General features: G+C 42.7%; 1 protein-coding gene and 2 non-coding genes across 3 annotated transcripts in view; 1 reads left to right on the forward strand and 2 right to left on the reverse strand.

The window, feature by feature from the left end:
- The window catches only part of LOC135263599 (calcium/calmodulin-dependent protein kinase type II subunit alpha-like), a 103,110-nt gene that overhangs the window by 63,551 nt on the left and 18,181 nt on the right, over positions 1 to 21,378 (forward strand). Inside the window, exons 12-19 of the mRNA XM_064351829.1 lie at positions 4,520 to 4,603; positions 8,409 to 8,503; positions 10,577 to 10,699; positions 11,534 to 11,617; positions 12,428 to 12,470; positions 16,430 to 16,470; positions 19,060 to 19,092; positions 19,683 to 19,731. Coding sequence (XP_064207899.1) covers positions 4,520 to 4,603; positions 8,409 to 8,503; positions 10,577 to 10,699; positions 11,534 to 11,617; positions 12,428 to 12,470; positions 16,430 to 16,470; positions 19,060 to 19,092; positions 19,683 to 19,731 — 552 coding nt within the window. The remainder of the gene's footprint in view (positions 1 to 4,519; positions 4,604 to 8,408; positions 8,504 to 10,576; positions 10,700 to 11,533; positions 11,618 to 12,427; positions 12,471 to 16,429; positions 16,471 to 19,059; positions 19,093 to 19,682; positions 19,732 to 21,378) is intronic.
- Positions 4,948 to 5,019, reverse strand: trnae-uuc (transfer RNA glutamic acid (anticodon UUC)). Its single transcript has one exon. It is a non-coding gene; the product is annotated as a tRNA-Glu (tRNA).
- On the reverse strand, positions 5,176 to 5,247 carry trnah-gug (transfer RNA histidin (anticodon GUG)). Its single transcript has one exon. It is a non-coding gene; the product is annotated as a tRNA-His (tRNA).

The following is a 21,378-nucleotide window of genomic DNA, read 5'->3' on the forward strand; positions in this document are numbered from 1 at the left end:
TGGTTGGAACCTTTCTCTAAACCAGGTGACATCTCTCTGCGCTGTTTTACTGGTGTGCTTCGATACGTTTCTTAAATAAATTGCACTCAGCATTGTTAAATTGCTTTACCTTTCGCTGAATGTGTCTCATCCACTTATCACTGAGTCAGTTGCTACATTGGAAACATTGGATTTTATTTATTTTTTTGACAAGTAAATCTTTATTTCCCAAGAAGATTTTTGGCACCTCTATTTTCAGGCCTGGTCTTTTTATCGTTTATGAGATTAATGATCATATTGGTGGGAATCGTTCACCAGTTCTCTCTACAGAATCTTTCAAAATTCTTCAGATTCGCTGGTCTGTTGTGGACTGCCCTTTGCTATTGAAACCACAAAATTGAAGTCAATATATATTTCACCATAAGTATGATGTCATTTTCAACATATGCCTTTCTTCCAACACCAAACTCTCTGCTGGTGTGCACGGCCAAAATGTTCGATGTTGGTCTCTCCGACTGTAACACCGAGCTCTTTCTTTCTTTTCTTTATTTGACATCTCCAATTCCATCTGAATTTGGAGTGTCCAATTTGCAAACTATGCGCAAGCATGCTCATATACGCCCCCTGCAGCCTGCTTGGCAGAGTGAAAACAAGTCGTGTTTCTCCTCTGAAACATGTGGTGCCAGCCAGCTGCTTCTTTTCATACTGCAGCCACAAGCCATGTTCTCACAGAGCAGGGGAGGAGACCCAATCATATGCATTCTCAGAGAGGAGTGCCTATAGGTGCCCAGGAGGCCAAGAGGGACTGCTCAAACAATTAGCAGTGCTGTCCCCACCAACTGAATGCCTTTGGTGACACAAAGACAATTGTGAACTGCCCCTGCAAGACTGTGAGCCACAGTTTGTGCTGGCACAGGCTGGAGTTTAATTAGTTTTCCATAGTTTAATGAGTTCTAATTCTGAACTTTGACTGGAACTGGGTGCTGTGGTTTAAGCTCAGCTCAATTATGACCTGCAGCAAGGAGCAAAAAACCTTTACCCAGAAACCTGGTGCCTCCAATCCCCCACCTCCCCCAAACTTGGCTGCAAATTGATCTCTCTGCCAGCCAATGATCCCAGGCATATCTCAAATTCAACCAAGACATGGTTAGCCAACCACAAAATTACTCTTGCTGTGGTCCTGTCAGCCTCCAGACTTGAACCAATCGAATATTTGTGGTTTGAATTGAAGAGGGCAGTCTACAAGCGCAGACAAAAAAGTTCTAGAAAGATTCTATATACCAATCTCGTAACTAAGAGATCTCAGAACTATTCAAGAGATTCCAAACAGACGGTGCACAAAGTAGCAAAAAAAAGATTTAAAAAAAAGATTTGTTCCTTTTGGGAAATAAAATTATTACTTAAAAATATGTTTTTTTTTACACCAAACTATTGTGCTAGTCTTAAACAAGAATATTTTCTTATTTTTTGAGAATACCATATAACTCATAACTTTTTTTGGTGATCTTTATCAAGAGTGTCAATAATTTTGGAGGCCACTGTACGTGCTGCTGCCGCTGTACCCGGAAGTGCATTAAGAAAATACGCAATTAATTGGCAGCTAACTGTATGACTGATGAGAATAAATGAAAGGATGCCCATAAAGGTGACCGGCCACCTCATGCCCTTAGACAGGGCCTATGTCAAAGAGAGAATACATACCCTTCTGTTCCTGGGGAGATGACTGTTTGAAATGAGAAGGGCTGAAACCCACCTAAAGAATAGCTTTCCCCGTAAGCCTTCTTCCACAGCCAGACTGCTCGGAATGCTGGTGATTGTGTTCCGCGCATTATGTAGTGTGTGTCATCACCCCATTCAATTGAATTTTATCTGGAATGTCAGACTCCCCCAGGGAGTGGGGGGGAGGGGGAGGGGCACATGGATATGAATGTTTGTGCATGGATATGAATGTCAGTGAGCGGAGTCCTCTGCATTATTAAACACTGGGCTTTCAAGACCCGTACCTGTTGCGCTGTGTGTGTTGTGCAAGCAGTTAAGATGATTAGCATTGAACAGGCTTCATGCTCACATTAAACAGGTTATTCCTATTTTTAATTTATTTGGACCACAAGGTTTAAGCAGGCGCTATTAATACACTTATTTTTCCTGTCTTACTCCTTGTCAGCAGGCACCGAAAGGAACAGCGGGACTTTGTTAGTCGATGTTAAGGACAAATGCCACTTTGGTTTAACTGAACACCTCTGCTGCAGTTGCATTCCCTCAGCGCCGGACCGTTTGTCCTGATTGTTTAACAGGACCTGCTGCATAATCAGCTTTGCCTCCAAGGGGGCACGGATGTCCTTGAGAGATCGTTCTTGAGGATGTTCTAAACTGCACATAACAAGATAATTGCATAACAAGGTTAATGTACTGAAAAAAATGCTGGAACCCTCCAGTTGTGTACATTTTAAACTTCCACTAACTATGAAAAAAAATGATCAATATTATTATTTCTACTTAATGCAGTGTAGGGATGTGAAAGAACCAAATTCCATCTGTACATGGTTGTTAGCACACCTGAAAAATCTACTGTGCAATATATGGAAGTTCTAGCTTTTCTTTTTGGTTCATTACATTCAATAAGCCTTGTTAAGTGTCCATTTTTCTTAAACGTTGCAGACAAGGCCTTGTTTTGGGCCATTAAGGTTCATGCCCACAGCGACGAGGGCAAAAGAAGGGAAAGGAAAAGATAAAGGGAGTGATTAAAAGGTGACGGAATAAAAGCAGATTTCTGCAACGTTATGGATAATAACGGAGCTGCGTCTGCTGCAGTTTGAGGGAAACCGCGACATTCGGAGGGCCCCGCACCTTGTGTCAGCTCACACAGAAGCCATGAAAGGGGTGAACCGGTGGCTTTTATTATTAGCTTAATTACACCTCTTATTCAGGTAAAAGATAATTGTCGGAGCAGATCGATTAAATCTACAGCAATTCAAGCTCTTTTTCTTCGCATGACAGTCTGCGTAGTGGGCTGAAATTGCGCTTCTGCAATCTCGTTTAAGAACGGGCCAAGATGCACATGCAGAATGGAAGTCCACAGACATGGCGTTTCTAGATCAATAATAGTGCTACAAGTGCGAAAAGTCTGAGTTTCCTTGCAAACTGAATCAACTCTCAACTAGAGGCAAGAGCGTCACATGCGCAGTATACCAAATCACATGCACAGTATACCAAATTTCAGTATTTCCAAAAATAGTATTTGTACTGAATATCACTTATGTATTTTTAAGTCAAAGTTATGAATTAATGTTGGGTGAATAGAGGTCTGAATGGAAATGATTTTACTCAATTTACTCAAGACAACATAGCTTTCAGAGTGAACCATTATCATTGCATATTATGTATGTAATCTTGGATTAATATTGCTTTTATTCATTTATGGTTCAATTATGTATAAGTCAATGATTTTGTGTACTCTGTAGTTCCATAAAAACCTTTAAAAAAAATAAAAAAAAAAACACCGACACCATATTATTTGCAGATAAGAATCCTCTAACTCTAATCTCTCAATTTGTCATTAGCCTTATGCAAGTTTTTGATTAGTTCACTTAAATTATGCCCATAGACTGTGATTGGAAAGAAGAAAATAAGTGCATGCAATTACTCTGTGCATTGGGTTTACTCTGAATAATGATGAACAATTCTACTGACGGCTGAGCATTATCTATTGTGCTACACTGTGCGTGCATTATTCAAAGTAGCTACAGGGAAGATTCAGAGCTATACTAGTGGCAAACTCAGTAAGCAAATTCACCCTTAATGTGGCATTACAGAAAGTTTGGAGTTGAAACAAGACCATTATTGCAAAGATGAAAGTATGCTCTGTTTTCAAGCTTATTGTAGGACTAATAATGTGACCAAATCATTCATAAACCCACAAAAGTCTCCATATTGTGATATCATCTCCTATCCTTGAACACATTTTTCACAGAAATAATGTATCCAAGCCAGTCTATAATCCATTTACATAAAATAATATGAATAATGTGTTAAAGAACAGGAGATGATATCACAATATGAGGACTTTCTTTGGGTTTATGAATGCTTTGGTGACATTATCCGTCCTAATAATGCTTCAATTCCAAACTTTCCGTAATGCCTTTCTGTAATGACTTTTTTCTGGTGTCTGAATGGCTTGGATGTTATTAGCGATGGTTGTTCGATGTCTGCAAACCGCGCTGTTTTTAGAGGAGAGCCATTCAATCCAAATACATGACCTAAATGCCGAGTTTCCACATCCTGGGAAATGACCCTTGGAATTTGCACACCTTTTAACGGACTGCAACTGCATATGATTCATTTTTTTAAATGACAATCATGCCTTTATAATGAGCCGAATGCCATTTTGGTTTTTCAGTCATTGAATTTGTGTTGAAATGTTTGCACAGTAGCTTGTGGTTTTTATATAATTTGAAACAATACAAGCAAAACCATTACCAGAAAGCATTTGTCAGTGGGAAGGGGTGATTGGTGAAACCCTGAGTCCCGATTTTCTCGTCAGGCTTCGCCGGGACACCTGGCTACCTGTCTCCTGAGGTTCTGCGCAAGGACCCCTACGGAAAGGCGGTGGATCTGTGGGCGTGCGGTAAGTCCTCGTTTGGGGATGGTCTCTTTTTTCCCTGGCCCAGTGGGCGGGTGGGTCCTGCACAAAGCAAAGAGTGTAAATATGTAAACGCATCAATGCACAAAATAAAAATATTTAAGAAATGATTTTAAAAAACAATGCATTGTAACCATTGTGTAGTTACACATCAACACGTATGCATTTATGCATCAACACATTGATGCAGTTACACATCAGCTCATTTATGTAGTTACACATTTACACATCAGCTCCTTTATGCAGTTACACATTTGCATACTATATATATATTTACACAATTGCATAAATGTGTTGATTTGTAAACATATGTGCAAGTAAAAGTACTGTTCCCATACCGGGAGTCGAACCCGGGCCGCCTGGGTGAAAACCAGGAATCCTAACCGCTAGACCATATGGGATAACTGTAGTTGATCAGACTTGCTAAATGTGAAAAGGAATATACTACATGTGGTTTGATGCAAAAACAAGTTTTTTATTAGTATGACAGAAAAATCTAACAATAGGGAATTTTCAGTGGTAAATATACAACTTTACTTAGTCTTGTTGCCAAAAGGTGCCGTGACCCGGATTCGAACCGGGGTTGCTGCGGCCACAACGCAGAGTACTAACCACTATACGATCACGGCATGTTATTGCTTGGAGCTGATGGAGTACTCTCTGTCTTGCCCTCTACATCCTTCTTTAAGTTTCCTTAAGTGATCATGGCATACTGTTGATGGGTGCTGTCCAACTCTTTCCATTTCCTCCTCGATAGCCTTCCTTTTGATAGTTTCCTGTATCACGTCACATCATATAATCAAATAGCAGACATTAACTTGGAAGTTATTCATGAAAAACCACTACACACAAACAAAGGCAGTCAGTCCCATTTTCACATATGCCTTTAAAGCTATGAAGCCAAGCCAGGCCAAGAAGAACAACCTCATCATCAGATTAGCGTGCTCAACACAGGATTCTGACTCGTGGCAATATCGGATTTGCCAGTTGAAATAAATGGCTCCATCATTTCTATGGCCAAAAATAAAGCTATCAATTCAGGATTCAGTTAGAGTTTAAATGCAGCAGAAATGAGGCGCTGTGACATTCAAGCAAATATTGACATTCAGACAAACTTTCAGACAGATACTCTCCTGATTGGGCCATGCAAGGATAGTCAGCGAAAGTTTAGTGTTCAGTTAAGTTCGGTAGAAAATAAGAATAAACCCGAAAGACCTGCAGATCATTGTATAATACACTTCAGTGGCTGAATGCAGTCATTTACACATCCTCTTAAGGAAAGCTGTGTTTAGAGGACTGTGTGGGCCGATTGTTTGAATGCAGGTTTGAGTGTTTAAAGCTGCAAATGCAGGCCCACGGAAATCCCCCCCACCCCCCGCACACCCTGAAGGGAGAGAACACCTACACTACACTGCGCTGTAGATTTTGATAGTGTGAGGGAGTGCTGTACTTCACGGGGTGACGTCACCCCCCTCAGGCCAGTAAGAAAGTGCAGTATAATTAGTTCCCTTGGCTTCGGACCTGGGTCTTTAGCTATGAGAATTTATTGATCCCTCCCCTCACTCAAAGATGCCTGTGGCATTAGGTCCGGCGGTGACCTGGATTGGTCTCGGCTGTGCCGGCTGGTGGAGAGAGCACACGCACCTGGGTTGCGTTAGCTAATCAGCCCAGGTGCTTAAAGGTGTGCTGCCCTCTGCAGTTCGAGGCCGAGACCAGGAGCACACACCAAGAGAACAAGTTGGTGGTGGACTTTGAGTTTGTCCCAGAACAAAAAGAAAGTAAATGCGCCATGGGAGGAGATGTTCAGCTGAAAAGCAGGGCCAGCTATGAGTGGTGAACTCAAAAGTTGCCGCTTAGTTTTGCTTTCTTTTGTCTGTTATTTTGATTTGTTATTTTAGTTCATTGTTTTAGCCCGGAACCTGTGAGGGGAAAGGGTGAAGGTGTTAATTTATTTCATTTTGTGTTGGTGTGCGTGCGCTGTCTCTCTCTCGCTGCGGCACCCAGCGGTGCACTCCTTGAACTGATGCACCTCCCTCCCAGGGATGTCACGCTGGTGTACAACAATGCCTTTAGATGTCATTATTATTATAATAATAATAATAATAATAATAATAATAATAATAATAATAATATTTGGCAGGTTGCATCACAAGGAGAATTATAAATCACTTCCTTCTCAAAGCAAGCCAAATCGATGAAGCAACAATCAGACAGGAACAAAAACCCTTGCATTTCTGTGATGTGCCTGCTAGTGTATGATGGTGGTTGTGCACTTGTAGCCACTTGTATCAGATGGGCATGTCCACCTCGGGGCTAAATGTCCACCTCAGACTGAGAAAGAACTGCACTGCCAAAGAGATGGTTCAGAGACGGAGGGCTTGCGGGTGACCGGAGCATTAATGGGAACGTTGCCTATGCACAGCGGTGCTTCACCCAGCATCTGCTACGCTTTTGGGAAGAGCCACGTTGTGACGGGGTGGGATGGGATGCTCCAGACTGGCTGTGGGCCACGTGCCCTACAGGCCTTATGAGTGCCAGCCCATCCCCCCCCCCCGCCCCCCCCAATCTGTGCCATCCCTGTTAACTGGATCGTCGTGTCCCCTTTCTCCACATGAAACAAAAACCTTCACCAGCCTGTCACATTCAGTTACAGCAATCCACACCCTGACTGCAGGGTTACAGGATTTGCAGTAAAAAGAATAAATACTCAACGTATTATTTTCTTCCAGCTAAACATAAGGTTTCAGGTTCTACAGTATCCTTGGGTTCAGTGGATCCACCGTGTACATTCTCTTGTGCAAAGGAATTCATGTTAAATCTCTGAATACCCAGTAAATGTACAGTGGGAATGCTTTGAGAAATAAAGCAAATGTCATTCCCTTGCATAAGAACCCTTTGGTAATGGCAGGGGGGTAAAGCAAGCTCAGCGCAAACAATATACTGCACATATATTCATACTTGAAAATGTAGTGACAGCTAAAGGAAGGATTTGTTTATCAAACAGCAGCTGACAACAAAATGACACGCTATGTTCATTCTTTCTCAAATCTGTGCATTTGAGAGGCAGGGAGATGGAATGTGATGCATGCGCCACACAGTGATGGCAGTGGTAGCCATGGCAATGACAGGGCAGGGGCAGGGTTTGTCTGTGAGTATCAGGTTAATGGAAAGTGCAAAGCGAAGGTCCCTTGCAGGACCTCAGTAATTATAAAATTATTCACACCTCCTGCCTGACAGTAACAAATGTGCAGGGGTGGGGTTGGAGATTAGGGTGTGGGGAGAGGGCGGAGCAGAGTGCATGGGGCAGGGTGGGGGGTTTGGACATAGAATCCCACAAGCCGTAATGACTTAAATAAGTGTGTGAACTTTTTTTTTTACCCATTTCACTGAAGTCTTTAGGGCAGATTACCAATGAGTGACTGACAGAGATGAATGGCTTTTTTAAGTATTATTATATTTAATACATATATGCTTTAATTAAATGTGCTGCTGTCCTGGCAGATTCCCAATGCATGATTGGCACAGATAAATGGCTTTTAAAAGTATTATTGTGTTTCATAAATATATGCTTAATAATGATCATGCATGAATAATTATCTGTTATGCACTCTTTCTCGTATACAAAATGTCTATCACAGGGTTACATGCGAGTGTTTTCCATTAACTCATCCAAATAGCTTTTTCAACAGAAATGGACTCCATCATTTTAAGAAACATATGTCGGGCAATATGGTTTGTGGCACCGTGGTCAACCGGGCTTCTCCCACTTCCTGTCTCCTCCCCCCCCCAGGCGTAATCCTGTACATCCTGCTTGTGGGATACCCCCCCTTCTGGGATGAGGACCAGCACAGGCTCTACCAACAGATCAAGGCTGGGGCCTATGATGTGAGTGACCAGCTCCACCCCCCGCTCAGTGAACAGGGCACCCCAGCATTCCCAACAGCCACTCGTGGAAAGCGCTGGAAAAAACTGGCAGACGACATGCTGCCAAATATTCAGCTCTGCGTGACTGGTATTTATAGAGCAGGCTGGTATGAAGAGGGCCCTGAATTAGAAGAGCCATTCTGGTGGTTTACAAAAAAATAATAATAATTAATCGTCATAGAAACAAGCCTATTTTGCTGTTGACACAATTTCTCGCAAAAAGTTGCCGGAAAAAAACGAAAACAAAAAATATATAAATTGCAAGCATACTAGGCAAAATCATACTGGGCATCGCAGAAGTGCTGCGTATTAATGTAATTATTTCTATTCTGTACCACCTTCTGAATATAAATAATGCTCTTATTCTATTGGTGTTTAGCAGCCTAGCATTTTTTGTGCAACAGAATATGTAAACTGAATGATCTTAGACATCAACCAGAAGAGACCCTCTGATACACCATATTTCTATTACATATCTCCTCCTGAAACATCCCATTTGCAAAAAAAACAAACAAAAAAAAACACAAGAGCCTCTCCTGGAAACAGATAAGGGCTTAAGAGCCATTTGAGGCTCTCTCTGAGCAAACCTTACAAATATCTTAATGTTAATTGCCTTATTCAGCATAAGCATTCACACACATTCATAATTAATGTATGCCAAATAGGTTGATTTGTTTAACCGAACTACTGATTAGATCTCATAACAAATGCAGTCTGCTTATTTGCTCTTTTGAGAAGTGTGCCAGGTGCTCATTTGTTTAACCCATTTATTTGAACTTTTGCACTTAAATTAAACTAATGACCTACCGATTAAAATTTGACAGCACGCACACTTTTTTTGGTTTATTGCCAGGGGACTTATATATTCATTGACCAGGGGCATCAAAACTTATCCAAAAGCGGATGTGGGGCATACAGGTGTTTTTTTTTTTTTTTAGCTAGGCAGTAAAACACCTGATTTACCTAATGATGGTCTTGACAAATGACTGTGATTAGTTCATCAGTTGAATCAGGTATTGTATGCTGGGTTTCAGAGGTGAAACTAGAAATTATTTGATGTCGAATGAGGGATGATTCACTATTCTCTTATGTCATAACCAGATATTCAGATTACAGCAAATGGAACATCACATATTCATGTAAGGCCTTTAAATCAGTCTGTTTAGTTCTCAGGAAACACATTTTTTCATTTTCTATTATGCAATATAGCAGATTGTTCCTTTCAAAGAGGTTACAGTATGTATTAACTGATGATTCTGCTGTAGAAATCAATGAAATGCTGAAAGTACAGACAGCTCATCACTGAAGCTAAACCATTTATTGAAAATGATGAAGCACATAGGCAAAGAAAATGATCATGAACCAAACCTGCATTCTGGTAAAATCTGTTTTGGTGTAATATTATTTCATTTTCAAAGATTGGTCGGAACAAATGGCAACATACATGGGCATGGGGTTCACCCGGACCAAGTTTTGGAGCCCCATACTTAAACTTAAAACCTAAAGATTCAGTAACAAACTTACTTTGTTAATTGAAAAATGACTTGCATCGAAGCTGCACAGATGTTTCGCAAGCCATCACACATGGATGCTCTCAACCCTAACCCTAACTGTAATCCTAATGCTGTGAATGCTGTTTAAAGAGGTTTAAACACCTTGTAACACAATAACTGTCCAAGGTGGAGTACTGCTGTTGTACATTCAAAAAAGCTACTTATGCTGGAATGCTTTTGTAAAATTATTCAACTGTATTTGGCAATAGCAGTATTTTGTAAGCAACTTGATCTTTATGATCTTATAAAATAAACATATACTCTGTTTCTTAACTGAAAGAGAAAAAAAAATGTCTCCCTCAGCTTACGAATTCCTTATACACAGTGTCTTCCACTCGTTTACATCCCATTTTAGTTTACGGTGGCAATGCAACAATTGGGCTGCTGATGCTAACCGATGTGAGCACATTTACTGTACAGCAAATATTTCAAAATGTATGTAAAAATACAAATCTCACTCTCTTTCTCTCTCTTTTTAAAGTTCCCCTCTCCCGAGTGGGACACGGTCACCCCCGAGGCAAAGGACCTCATCAACAAGATGCTGACCATCAACCCAGCCAAGCGCATCACCGCCTCAGAGGCCCTGAAACATCCCTGGATCTCTGTGAGTCTTGGGATGAGTCCGGGGCAGACGTTTAAATGTTAGGGGAACTTTGCTGTTCAGAGGTTCCCGATTTGAGTGCCAAGGAGGGCACTACCTGTGTGCCATTAAGCCAGGTTACTTAGCCTTAGCAACAATAAAGTGAGGCTTCACCATCGTCATAGTGGGCAAAGCCATAGTAGAGCTGTCACTAACTTGTTTAAACCAATCAAAAGGGTTTGGGCTCCATAGCAAGTTAAAGTCACCAAACCACCGGTTTGCCAGCTTTTGATAGCTATTCCATTTTTGGTTTTATGAAGCCTTACTCTCCCATCAGTACGTAATCTGAACTGCTACAGCATACCTTTAAGTGGATAGTACTACAACTAAGTAACATAAGTTACTCTGTATAATGGATTCTGTTAAGGAAATAAATAATGGGTTGAGAGCAGGGGTGCCTAACAAAGGCTGATCCGTTTCAGGAATTTGAGCCAACTTCTGCTCAATTACATCATTATCTCAATCCTGGCCTGGCCTGATATTTATAAAAGCACCAACTGCAGCTGCTGACTGCAAGCATCTTATGGTGCTCAAGTACTGGGGTGAACCAGTGTAATTTTTAGAGCTGTCAGAAAATGGTCGTCCAGAACTGGAGTTGTGCACCCATGGTCCAGAGCTGATGTGGGCAACGAGGGCCGCGTTCTGTTTCTGGTTTTAACGCCAACTTCTGGCCTTCATTATCCCTATTATTTAGTTACATTTCTTGATAAAGCGCATGAAAGACAGCTGAAGACATTTCTTGTGTCCCCATGTGAAACATTTCATTGTGTGACTCCTCCTCCTTTTCCCTTCCTCCAGCACCGCTCCACAGTGGCTTCCTGCATGCACAGGCAGGAGACCGTGGAGTGCCTGAAGAAGTTCAACGCCAGGAGGAAGCTGAAGGTACAAGGATGCGCGTGGGACGAGAGGGAAGTGATGTAACGTCGGGGAGGGAGGGAGGAATAAAGCTAGCGGAAGCCCTGCTTCACTGTTTCCTGTTTCTGAAACCAAGGTTTAGCTAGCCTAAATTTGAGAGGCATTTCCAAAAAAAATAAAAAATAAAATCTTTTCAGGAAGGCTGTGCACCATCTGTTCTTAATCATGTTCCAAGACACATACACATATAAATAAACAGTCGGCAAATGTTTCCAAGCCTTGTTTTTATACCTTTAATGACAGTTATTAACGAGAGATTAATTACGTCTTGATGATTGATTAAAGGTGAGAATTTAATAGAATTAATTCATTGCATCATTAGTCTAATCCAGTGGTAACCAACCCTGTTCCCAGAGATCTACTGTCCTATAGGCTTTCACTCCAACCCTAACAAAGCAGGCCTCATTCAACAGCTAGAGATCTTGTTCAGCTGCTAATTAGTTGTTAGGTGTGCCAAATTGGGCTTGAAATTAAATCCTACAAGATGGCAGAACTCCAGGAATAGGGTTGGTTACCACTGATCTGAACAAAGCAATGGTTACAACCACCACAATCTTTCCTTTTCAAGTCCGTTCTTAATTTTTTCAGTTGGTTTTCTGATTAATCCACTGACAGCGTTAGAAAGCAGCTCATGCGATGCTGCTATGTGCACCATTGGTTACAGTGAAAGATCTCTCAGGAGTTTGTATGTCCTCTGATGTAGGCACAGCATAATGTTTTGCATGCTTCTTCATGGGCCCGTTGAAATCTGTGCATGCCATCTTTCTTCTGTTCCAGGGTGCCATCCTTACCACCATGCTGGCAACACGGAACTTCTCTGGTGAGTCCTGAGAAAATGTTTTTTTTAAGTGTGAGTCAATTGGCACATGAAACCATTATTGCCAAAGGAGTTGAATTGTATGTGAGACCGTGGCATGGATTCAAGTCAAATCCAGGTGAATCAATCTTGGTGATTACTGAACTGACCAAAGTGAACCAGTGTAAATGAAAACTAAAACTTCAGGGCCAGGTATTTGTTGAATCCAGGCCAACTACAAAAGCTGCAATCCGTGGAAGTGAAGACTAATCTTTTAAAATAATTGGGGATCTGAACCAGCACAAATTGTTTTTCACAGCCAACAAGCCAGTTTAATCAAGCGTAAGCCTCGACACTACATTGTAATATTGGTGCAACATGGCACTTTTGTGCATCATGCATGTAAATGTATAAAGAAGGTAACTGAGGAAATTTTGAAGAAAGACCAGATTGCATTAAGTAATTTTTGATTGTGACAAAGAGACTGTCTCCCTCTTTGCATGGAATGGTCACTTTGGACTCTTAGCACAAGTTTTCAGACATCAAAACGAGAATTCCAGAGTGACATTCCTCCAAAAGTACTGTGCTGATTCGCTGGGTCAAGCAGACAAACTGACTGGATGTTTCAGTGGGAGATATAGACACAGCAGGAAAGCACTTGACATGCACTCTTCCACAACTAAAGCACTGTTCATGTTCAATATGTAATATCTACATGCCTTATATGTGGAAAGGGATAGAACTTAAAATTGAGAAATTTGTTGAAAGCAGCAAAGAAGGTTATGGCTAAGAGGTCACCCAATACTCCACGTCCCTCGTGTGGCAAATCTCTGCTAAACGTGTGGCATGCATGGCAGCTTAATGGACAGAGTCCATCCGTTCAGACCGCCCTAATTTATCACAGTTCCAATCCTTTTTCCTCTGACGGGACGGACACGTGAAATCTGTCAGGCCTGCGGCTCCATGGCCGCAGTCCCTGAACCATTTCATCTGCCCACCGAACGGGCCGCTCTAGGCCCTGAATATTCAGTCTCTTGAGCAGAGAATCCGGAGAGGGTGTAATGCATAAAAAAATGGATAAGCCTATGTAGAATAGTTGAAACAGACCCTCTTTCACAATTTTAGTCACAGCATGCATTTACAGGGTGATATCCTGTTATATCCTATTTGCAAATTCACAGATGACAAATTGTATTCAGATATTTTTTTCTTGCTGAAATAGACTAATAATATGCAGATGATTTTGTCTTTTTTCATCCGTCAGTTAGTCATGGAAATCCCATGTTGAGACAGAAAAGAAATTTGCCCAGAAGAATTATGTGGTAAAAAAAAATGAGCCACAGTTTGCAATGATAAAAGAAACTAGAAATATATGTCATGCTCTGTAGCGGTGTGTGGACCCATCTGAAATCAGCTTGCTAAAAGAAAAAACTGCATAATGAAAAGTTCCATAACATAACATAACATAACATAACATAACATAACATAACATAACATAACATAACATGGTACAGGGGAGATGAGAACAGGCCATGCAACCCAACAATGCCTGCCATTTTCATACATTGGCTACATGTCTTTCTGGTATTAACAGTGCCTAGAATTTGTAATGTTTTAGTTTTTGGGAATAGTATAATTTCTTGCTGGCAATTTCCAACTGTCGACTGGTTATTAATAGCCTGTGCAGCATCAAATCATGCTGTGTCTTTATGAAAGCTGACAAAGTTCTTGTGAGATCTTGCATACATGTTAAAAATAAAGCTAGAGTAGAATCGGGCGGCAGTGCTGTGTAATGGGTAAGGAGCTGGTCTTGTAACGTTATGATCGCAGGTTTGATTCCCAGTTAGGATCCTGCTGTTGTTCCCTTAAGCAAGGTGCTTCACCTGCTTCACTTCAGTATATATCCTGATGTATAAATGGGTGCTGTGTAAATGCTATGTAAGAAGTTGCGTAGTCACTCTGGATAGGAATGTTTGCTAAGTCTTTGGGGTACTGGCCCTGAATTACTGACTTCTCTTTTCATCTCTGTGGCTTCATCTTAAGGCCAATACGTGCTCCACGTTAAACAAACTCATTTTACGTCAGTGACATGCTTTGACTGCATGAAAAATGCAAGGGGGACTAAATGGGGTGTGCTCCTTTCTCGCCAGGCAGGGGAAGTTAGCATTAAAATATCCCATCAGCACAGAGTCTCTCATGTAATGGGGTATTTGTTCCCCCCCCCCCAAAAAAAAAAACGTGCTGTGAAAGCGATGACTGTCGGGTGAAGAGTGAGGAGGGAGACGAGAGAAGAGGGAATAGCTGAGCGGGGCTTTCTTTAACTCTTCATTAATGTCACGCTGTTCAGAATAGAGCCCTGCTCACCGGCCACGAAGTGCCGATGTGGATGCGCTTGGCCAGCTATGGCTCTGAAAGGAAAAACCCATTTCAGCACCTCTAAATATTCCAGTCCAGATTTCTGTTTTAATTGTCCCTATATTTACCATCCTCTCCCCCTCCCCCCTCACAGCTGACTGAGCAAAACATTTACCCTCAAAGGTGACCATGAGAGACACAGAATATTCACTCTCACTATAAGAGACATAGAGAATATTCACCCTCACAGGTGACTATGAAAGTCACAGACAAAACTCACTGTACAGTAAACATTTTAATCACCTTTTAAGGTTGTGGAATGGCAGGTGCTCTTATGAGTTTTCAGGTCTCAGTATTTGAAACAGTTATGGTTTGGGGTGATAAAAGAACTCACCTAACATAACCTTGCTGAATCACTGTAAAAAAATGTTGCAATTATGATTTGTGTTAACTGGGAAGTGATTGTAAGATTGAAATAGCAAAATATTCACCCTGCCAGGTTACTGTGAGAGACTCATTCATAGAATACTTGGTCAGAGTAGAAGGGCCTGCTCTTGTTAAGCTATGTGAATGTACTATTGCACTTTATATTCCACCTCTGTAGATAAGCCTCTGCTAAATGAATGTAATGTACTGTGATGAAGCACTGTTAGTGAGAGAGGCGTGGTTAGCGATTTATGAATAGGCTGCTTTTCTTGCTGCTCATTCCCCCTTGACAGCGCCAGCAAACATTCCTATTTATTTGAATGGATGATATTTCCATGAATTACACCACAAGCCGAATCTTGGGAAAGCCTGTGGGGTGGGGGAGTTGGGGGTTGGGGGGGAGTGTCCCACAACCAGGCATCCAGACCGAAAGGGGAGGAGGGATGAACTACACCCCCCCCCCCCCATTCCCCCACCCTGCCTGCTGTTAGGACGGGGGCCCAGGGCAAAGAAGTGCAAGGGGTGAGCTAAATTTAGCAAACTGTTGTCAAAAATAAGAGGGAAAACACCCGGACCACTTGAGAGGGGGGGTAAACCTGGCACAGAGAGAGAGGGAGGAAATGGGGGGGGGGGGAGGGGAAGAGGGTAAGAACGGAGCGGTGAAAGCAACTGGACACAGGCTAGCAAAAGGCAATCTGATCATGGAAGCGCTTCCCCTCTGTTGACCAAGTCCTTAAATAGCCCTCTTACGAAGCTGCGTTCTCACATAATGGCCGTAGTGGTCCCACAGCGTCAGTGTAACCCCCGGCAACTGAAACACAAGGGTTCCTTGCCTTTTTTGGGGGTCCGTTTAGCACTGGGGGAACAGAATCTTGGAGGCTGTCGGCTGGTTGGGGTTCATTCACTTCACACTGGATTCCCAGCAACGTTTTTTTTTTTTTTCTTTTAAAACAAACTTCCACAGAAACCGTGACTGAGTGACAGGAGTCTCACAGTCTCTTGTCGGGGTCTGAGGGAGGGGTTTGTGCGGAGCTGCTGGGGAGGAAAGCCCCCCCTCTCGTCCTCAGACCTGTGGACACTAGTAGCCTCATCCCGGCGTGTGTCTGTTCGCGGGGGTCCGGCGATGCCCTTCGCCCTCCTGTTCTGGGCGTCCGTGCCCATCCTGATCGCCGTCTCCCTCTTTCTCTTTGTCTCTCGTTCAGGGGGGAAGAGCGGGGCCAACAAGAAGGCAGATGGAGTGAAGGTAGGGCCACTCTGGAATTCTCTTTTTTTTTGAGAGAGATGCGGAGCGGAACATTTGTCTTCTGTAATAATCAGCTGTTTCCAGTGACATTGCACAGGGAGGTTTTTAAACTTGTCTTTTATTTACTTTTTTATTTGATTATTCATTTATTCATCTTCTCATACAAAGGGGCAGCCATTGTAATTGATACACGACCAATGGTATGCATAGTCTTTAAATGACATGCATCGCACATGTTAACCACTCATTTACAGTACATTTCTGCATTGTACTGTACAAAGTACATCTTGCAACACATGTCCAGTGTTAATTCAACTCTAACGGAGTACATACAGTACGAGTCCAATAGGGTCCATATGTACTCTGTAAGAGTTGATTTAACACTGAACATTTTACCATAAACTCTTGCCGGTTCCAGTGCTTAAAAATATATCTCAAGACTGGACAGGCCTTTAATAGGGCATTCAGTCTTTTATCTGAAGTAAGTTTGTATGGTAGAGGGCTGAAGCTTAACACAGAGAGGCCAATGATTGGGTTTTAAATATGGCTGCTGTCCCAGTTGGCACCACACATACAGTAGATGGTGCCCATAGTGGGTGTGCCTGTGGTCCCAGTGTAGGTGTTGGGCTGGGGGAGAGAAGGTGCTATTGGTGCCCCATTTAACATGAGGGAACTGAGACCCTGGATCACTGGCACCTGACCACACTCTCAATGCTCACAACATTTTACTGAACATAGTGAACACAATCTCGAATGAACACAAACACGCACACACACGCACACATGCACGCATGAACATACACACACACTCACACACATGCACGCAATCACACGTGCACATGCATGTAATCATCCCCAGACATGCTGAAACACGTGAATATGCAAATATACACCCACATACAGTATAATACAATAATCATACCCTTGAAATACATGCACAGTAACTTACACATATTATATTGAGAGTCTGTGTGTATGGTATGTGTGCGTGAGTTTGAGCATGAGAAAATGTGTGGGGTGGAATGTGCTTATTTTATTTATTTATCTCATTTAATCAAAAAGGGCAGTGTACACCTATCAACATGTCAGCAGTTGCTTCAATGCACAGTGTACCAGAGTTTGCTAAACAGCTAATTTTCATTTTGAGTTTCTTTACAGGTTCCTGCATATAATGGTTAGCATGTCAGCATGACATGTTAGCATGAGGGTATGCAATATATCAGTAGATTATAAGATTTTAACTGAATGACACAGGCTGGAATGTTAGACATTATGGCAGCAGGGTTTAATAAGGTTTTAACTTAAATCTGAAAAAATAACTACAGCAACTCTTTATCACCGAGGGTAAAGAATTCCAAAATTTCAATAATTGGAAAGGTTGTCTGGCTGATTTTACTTTTTATGAGTGGACAGTCCCTTCTAGTGACTGATCAAAGTGCTGGATGGGTGTTTTTGTTCATTTCCAGATGCTGCAGTAGTGCTTGATCTTTGGCTTCAGCACTTGCTTAAACTGTATAATGGGTTGTTATGCGCTTGTTTCTGTTTTTGACCTGCTTGTTGAGCAGGAAGCTAGATTAAAAAATCACTGAGCACATGATACTTAAATGAAATGAAATGAAAATGAAAAAAATGAAAGTAGATGGTTTTGAGAATAGTGACTGATATTCAAGCAACTTTTAAGTTCTAAAAGTATGGCTCTGTCTTCCTCTCTTCATTCCAATTAAGTTAACGGTGACATTTTCTTTGGAGAGATTGACTGACTGTGACTCTGAAACTGAACTTGCATTGATGCTGCAGTTACACTGCCTGGTCTGTAATTCCGTATGTTGGAAGATTCTCCAGATTTCTGCATGGGTGTCACAATTATGTTTATCATATTGATGCTTGCGTTCCAAGCATTTAGGAATCTGGCCTGTTGAATGGCGAGATTAATCAGGTAATGCAGATTGTGTGTGTATACGTGTGTGTGTGTGTGGGCATATACGTATGCATACATGCATGAATTTGCATCTGTATATACATGTGTGTATATATGAATGTGTGTGTCTGTTTATATGTGTGTGTGAGTGTGTTTGATTATGTGTGTATGTGTGTGCATATACGTATGCATACATGCATGAATTTGCATCTGTATATACATGTGTGTATATGTGATTGTGTGTGTATGTCTCTGTGTGTGAGTGTGTGAGAGAGAGAAAGTGTGTGTGTGTGTATGTGTGTGTGTGGTGTCTGATTTGAGGGTATACTCTTAAGCAGAGCGGAGTAGGCAGTGGCCTTTTTGGGGGATTAGTCAGGAATGCTGAGTGGGGTGCTGGCTGGACGGGAGAGTGGAGTCTCTCTTATCACAGGCATGCATGTCTAACTGGACCCTGGAGGTAACTGCAGAGCAAGGAGCTGGTCAAGAAGGGCGGCGTGGTCTGAGGGCACGGCACGTGCTCACACACGTGTGCCGTACACATGCATACACACGCGCAAACACGTACAAACACACACCGTGGATCTGTCTGCTTTCCCCTTCCGTGGTATCCTGGTCTTGGCCTCCATCTCATCCTGTGCGTTTCTCTTTAACCCTTTTCGTTTCTCTTCCAGAAAAGGAAGTCCAGTTCCAGCGTCCAGCTCATGGTGAGTGTGCAGTACCCTGAAGGCCATGCGGCAGCTCTGTCGAGCGTGCCACTGCCCCCTGACTCCCCCCCTCCCCCCCATCTGACTGCCAAAAAGCAGTAACGAAAATAACAAAACCAAAAAACAACAACAGAAGCAAAGCAGCAATAAAGCTGCCACTAAAAAATGGAGCTGGACTTTCTTTTTTTTTTTTTTGTTGTTTCAATTTCATTTCACCTTCAATGTTTTCAGACCCCATCGCTTAATATTTATCCGGTGGTCGTCGTGGGGCAAAAGGTCTGTCCAATTTAGCTGTTACCCTTTCTGCTTTCCTATCGTACCTTACCCTGTCCTGTCCTGCCCTGCCCAAAAACACAGTGACTCACACAGACAAAACAGCAGCTCAACGGACGATTGTTTTTTTTTTCAAAGGTGCCAACTTCCAGAGGACAGGAGGAGCAAGAACTGTTTTTTTTCTTCATTTTTTTTGTTTTTTCAGGGGAGGGGGGTTAAACTGTGAACCCAAGCCTCGCTCCGTGTAGCGAGAAAAACTTCCACTTTCACTGTTCGAATCATGACGAGCCTGACATGGTCTGTCATGTCATTTGCAGGAATCTTCGGAGAGCACCAACACGACCATCGAAGACGAGGACACCAGAGGTAAGGCTGGCCGATGGCATGAGGTGAAGTTAACCCCAGTAGAGCTCAGATTCTGGTCTAGAATACTTTCACTTTTCAACCAAAATTCGCCCCTGGGCATAGCTGCCGATTCCAAAATAGGGGAGCCAAAAAAAGAAAGCAGCGTCCTCGGTGGTTTACAGTTGGAGTTGTACTCTATAGTCATGGCGAAGCTTTTAAAACGTACCTTTCAATGAGAGGAGACTGTAAGTGCTGTAAAACGTACCTTTCAACGAGAGGAGGAGTAAGTGCTGTTGCTCAGTGGCACAAGTTCTCTTAAGGCTGCCACGCACATGATGGCTGTTTAGGGCCCCACGGCCACCAGGGGGCCCCCTAATTATTGTAAAATGTATACACATTACATAATTTAGGGGGTTGGTGGCCTCCAAATCAAACCCTTCTTCGACCCCCTCAAAGGCTAAGGCCGGGACTAGTTACAACTTAATGACATTTCTCTTCTAGCTCGATCAGTCATACTTAATCCAGTACCCTATCGCTGTTTAAATGGTAAATGGACTGCATTTATATAGCGCTTTTATCCAAAGCACTTTACAACTGATGCCTCTCATTCGCCAGAGCAGTTAGGTGTCTTGCTCAAGGACACTTCGACACGCCCAGGGCAGGGTTTGAACCGGCAACCCTCCGACTGCCAGACAATCGGTCTTACCTCCTGAGCTATGTCGCCCCTGTTTAAAGAGGTGCTTAAGGCATCAGCTCTGAATTGCCTTCCCAGTTCAACACAAGGCACAATGGGGTGCTAACTACTGTGCATTACTGTCTTTCCTAAGAGCTATAGACTGAACATTTCTTAGTTTGACACAGTCTATCTTTGATACAAATCTTGATGCCTGCACTCCTGCATTTCAAATACGACCTTCCAGAAATGGCAGGTTCTATGATTTATTAAAATATCCTGAAAGATTTGCAAATAAACTCACCCTCTCAACCCTGCTCCACGAAATGTCTTCCTGAAATCCACTCCTGCATCTCACAGAAGTCGTATCCTACGTCAGACTGTGCTTGCCCACTTCTTTACACAAAGCTGGGCCGGTAGAGTGTACATGGCCAGGTCTTCTGTGGTGCAGGTCGCTGTCAGCAGTGGGCATCTTATGAGGTGGTCCATGGTCTGTGGCTCTGTTTTGCAGTCACACATGATTGAGCGGGTGGAATATCCCCATTTGTGAAGGTTCGTCTTATATCTTCCCGCTGCGACACGAAGACGGTTTAGGGCTTTCCAGTCCACCCACTTGTCTTTGGGGCCTGGAGGGAGATGTTCTGCAGGTGCAATCTTCATGTCTACCGGGAGTGGGCTTTCTGCAAGTCTTGCCTTCCAGATGTTGAGGCGTTCTTCTGCTGGTGAGGTGTTCAGTGGTTCTACGGTTGTCAGGAAGTTTTTCCTAGATTTCAGGCGACTTGGTGGAGATGTGTGGCCATGGAGAGAGTGTCGTTCATCGGTGGTCTGTTTTTGCCTTTCGAGTCTGCTTGCCACTATTCTCCGCACTTCTGGGGGAGCAATGCCAGAGAGTAGGTAGAGACTGCCGGTATCTGTAGGTCTCAGGCAGCCAGTTATACACCTACAGCTTGTATTGAGAGCAGGATCCAGCTTTTTGGCATGCGCAGATCTTCCCC

The sequence above is a fragment of the Anguilla rostrata genome, chromosome 9, assembly GCF_018555375.3.
Source record: "Anguilla rostrata isolate EN2019 chromosome 9, ASM1855537v3, whole genome shotgun sequence".
NCBI lineage: Eukaryota > Metazoa > Chordata > Actinopteri > Anguilliformes > Anguillidae > Anguilla > Anguilla rostrata.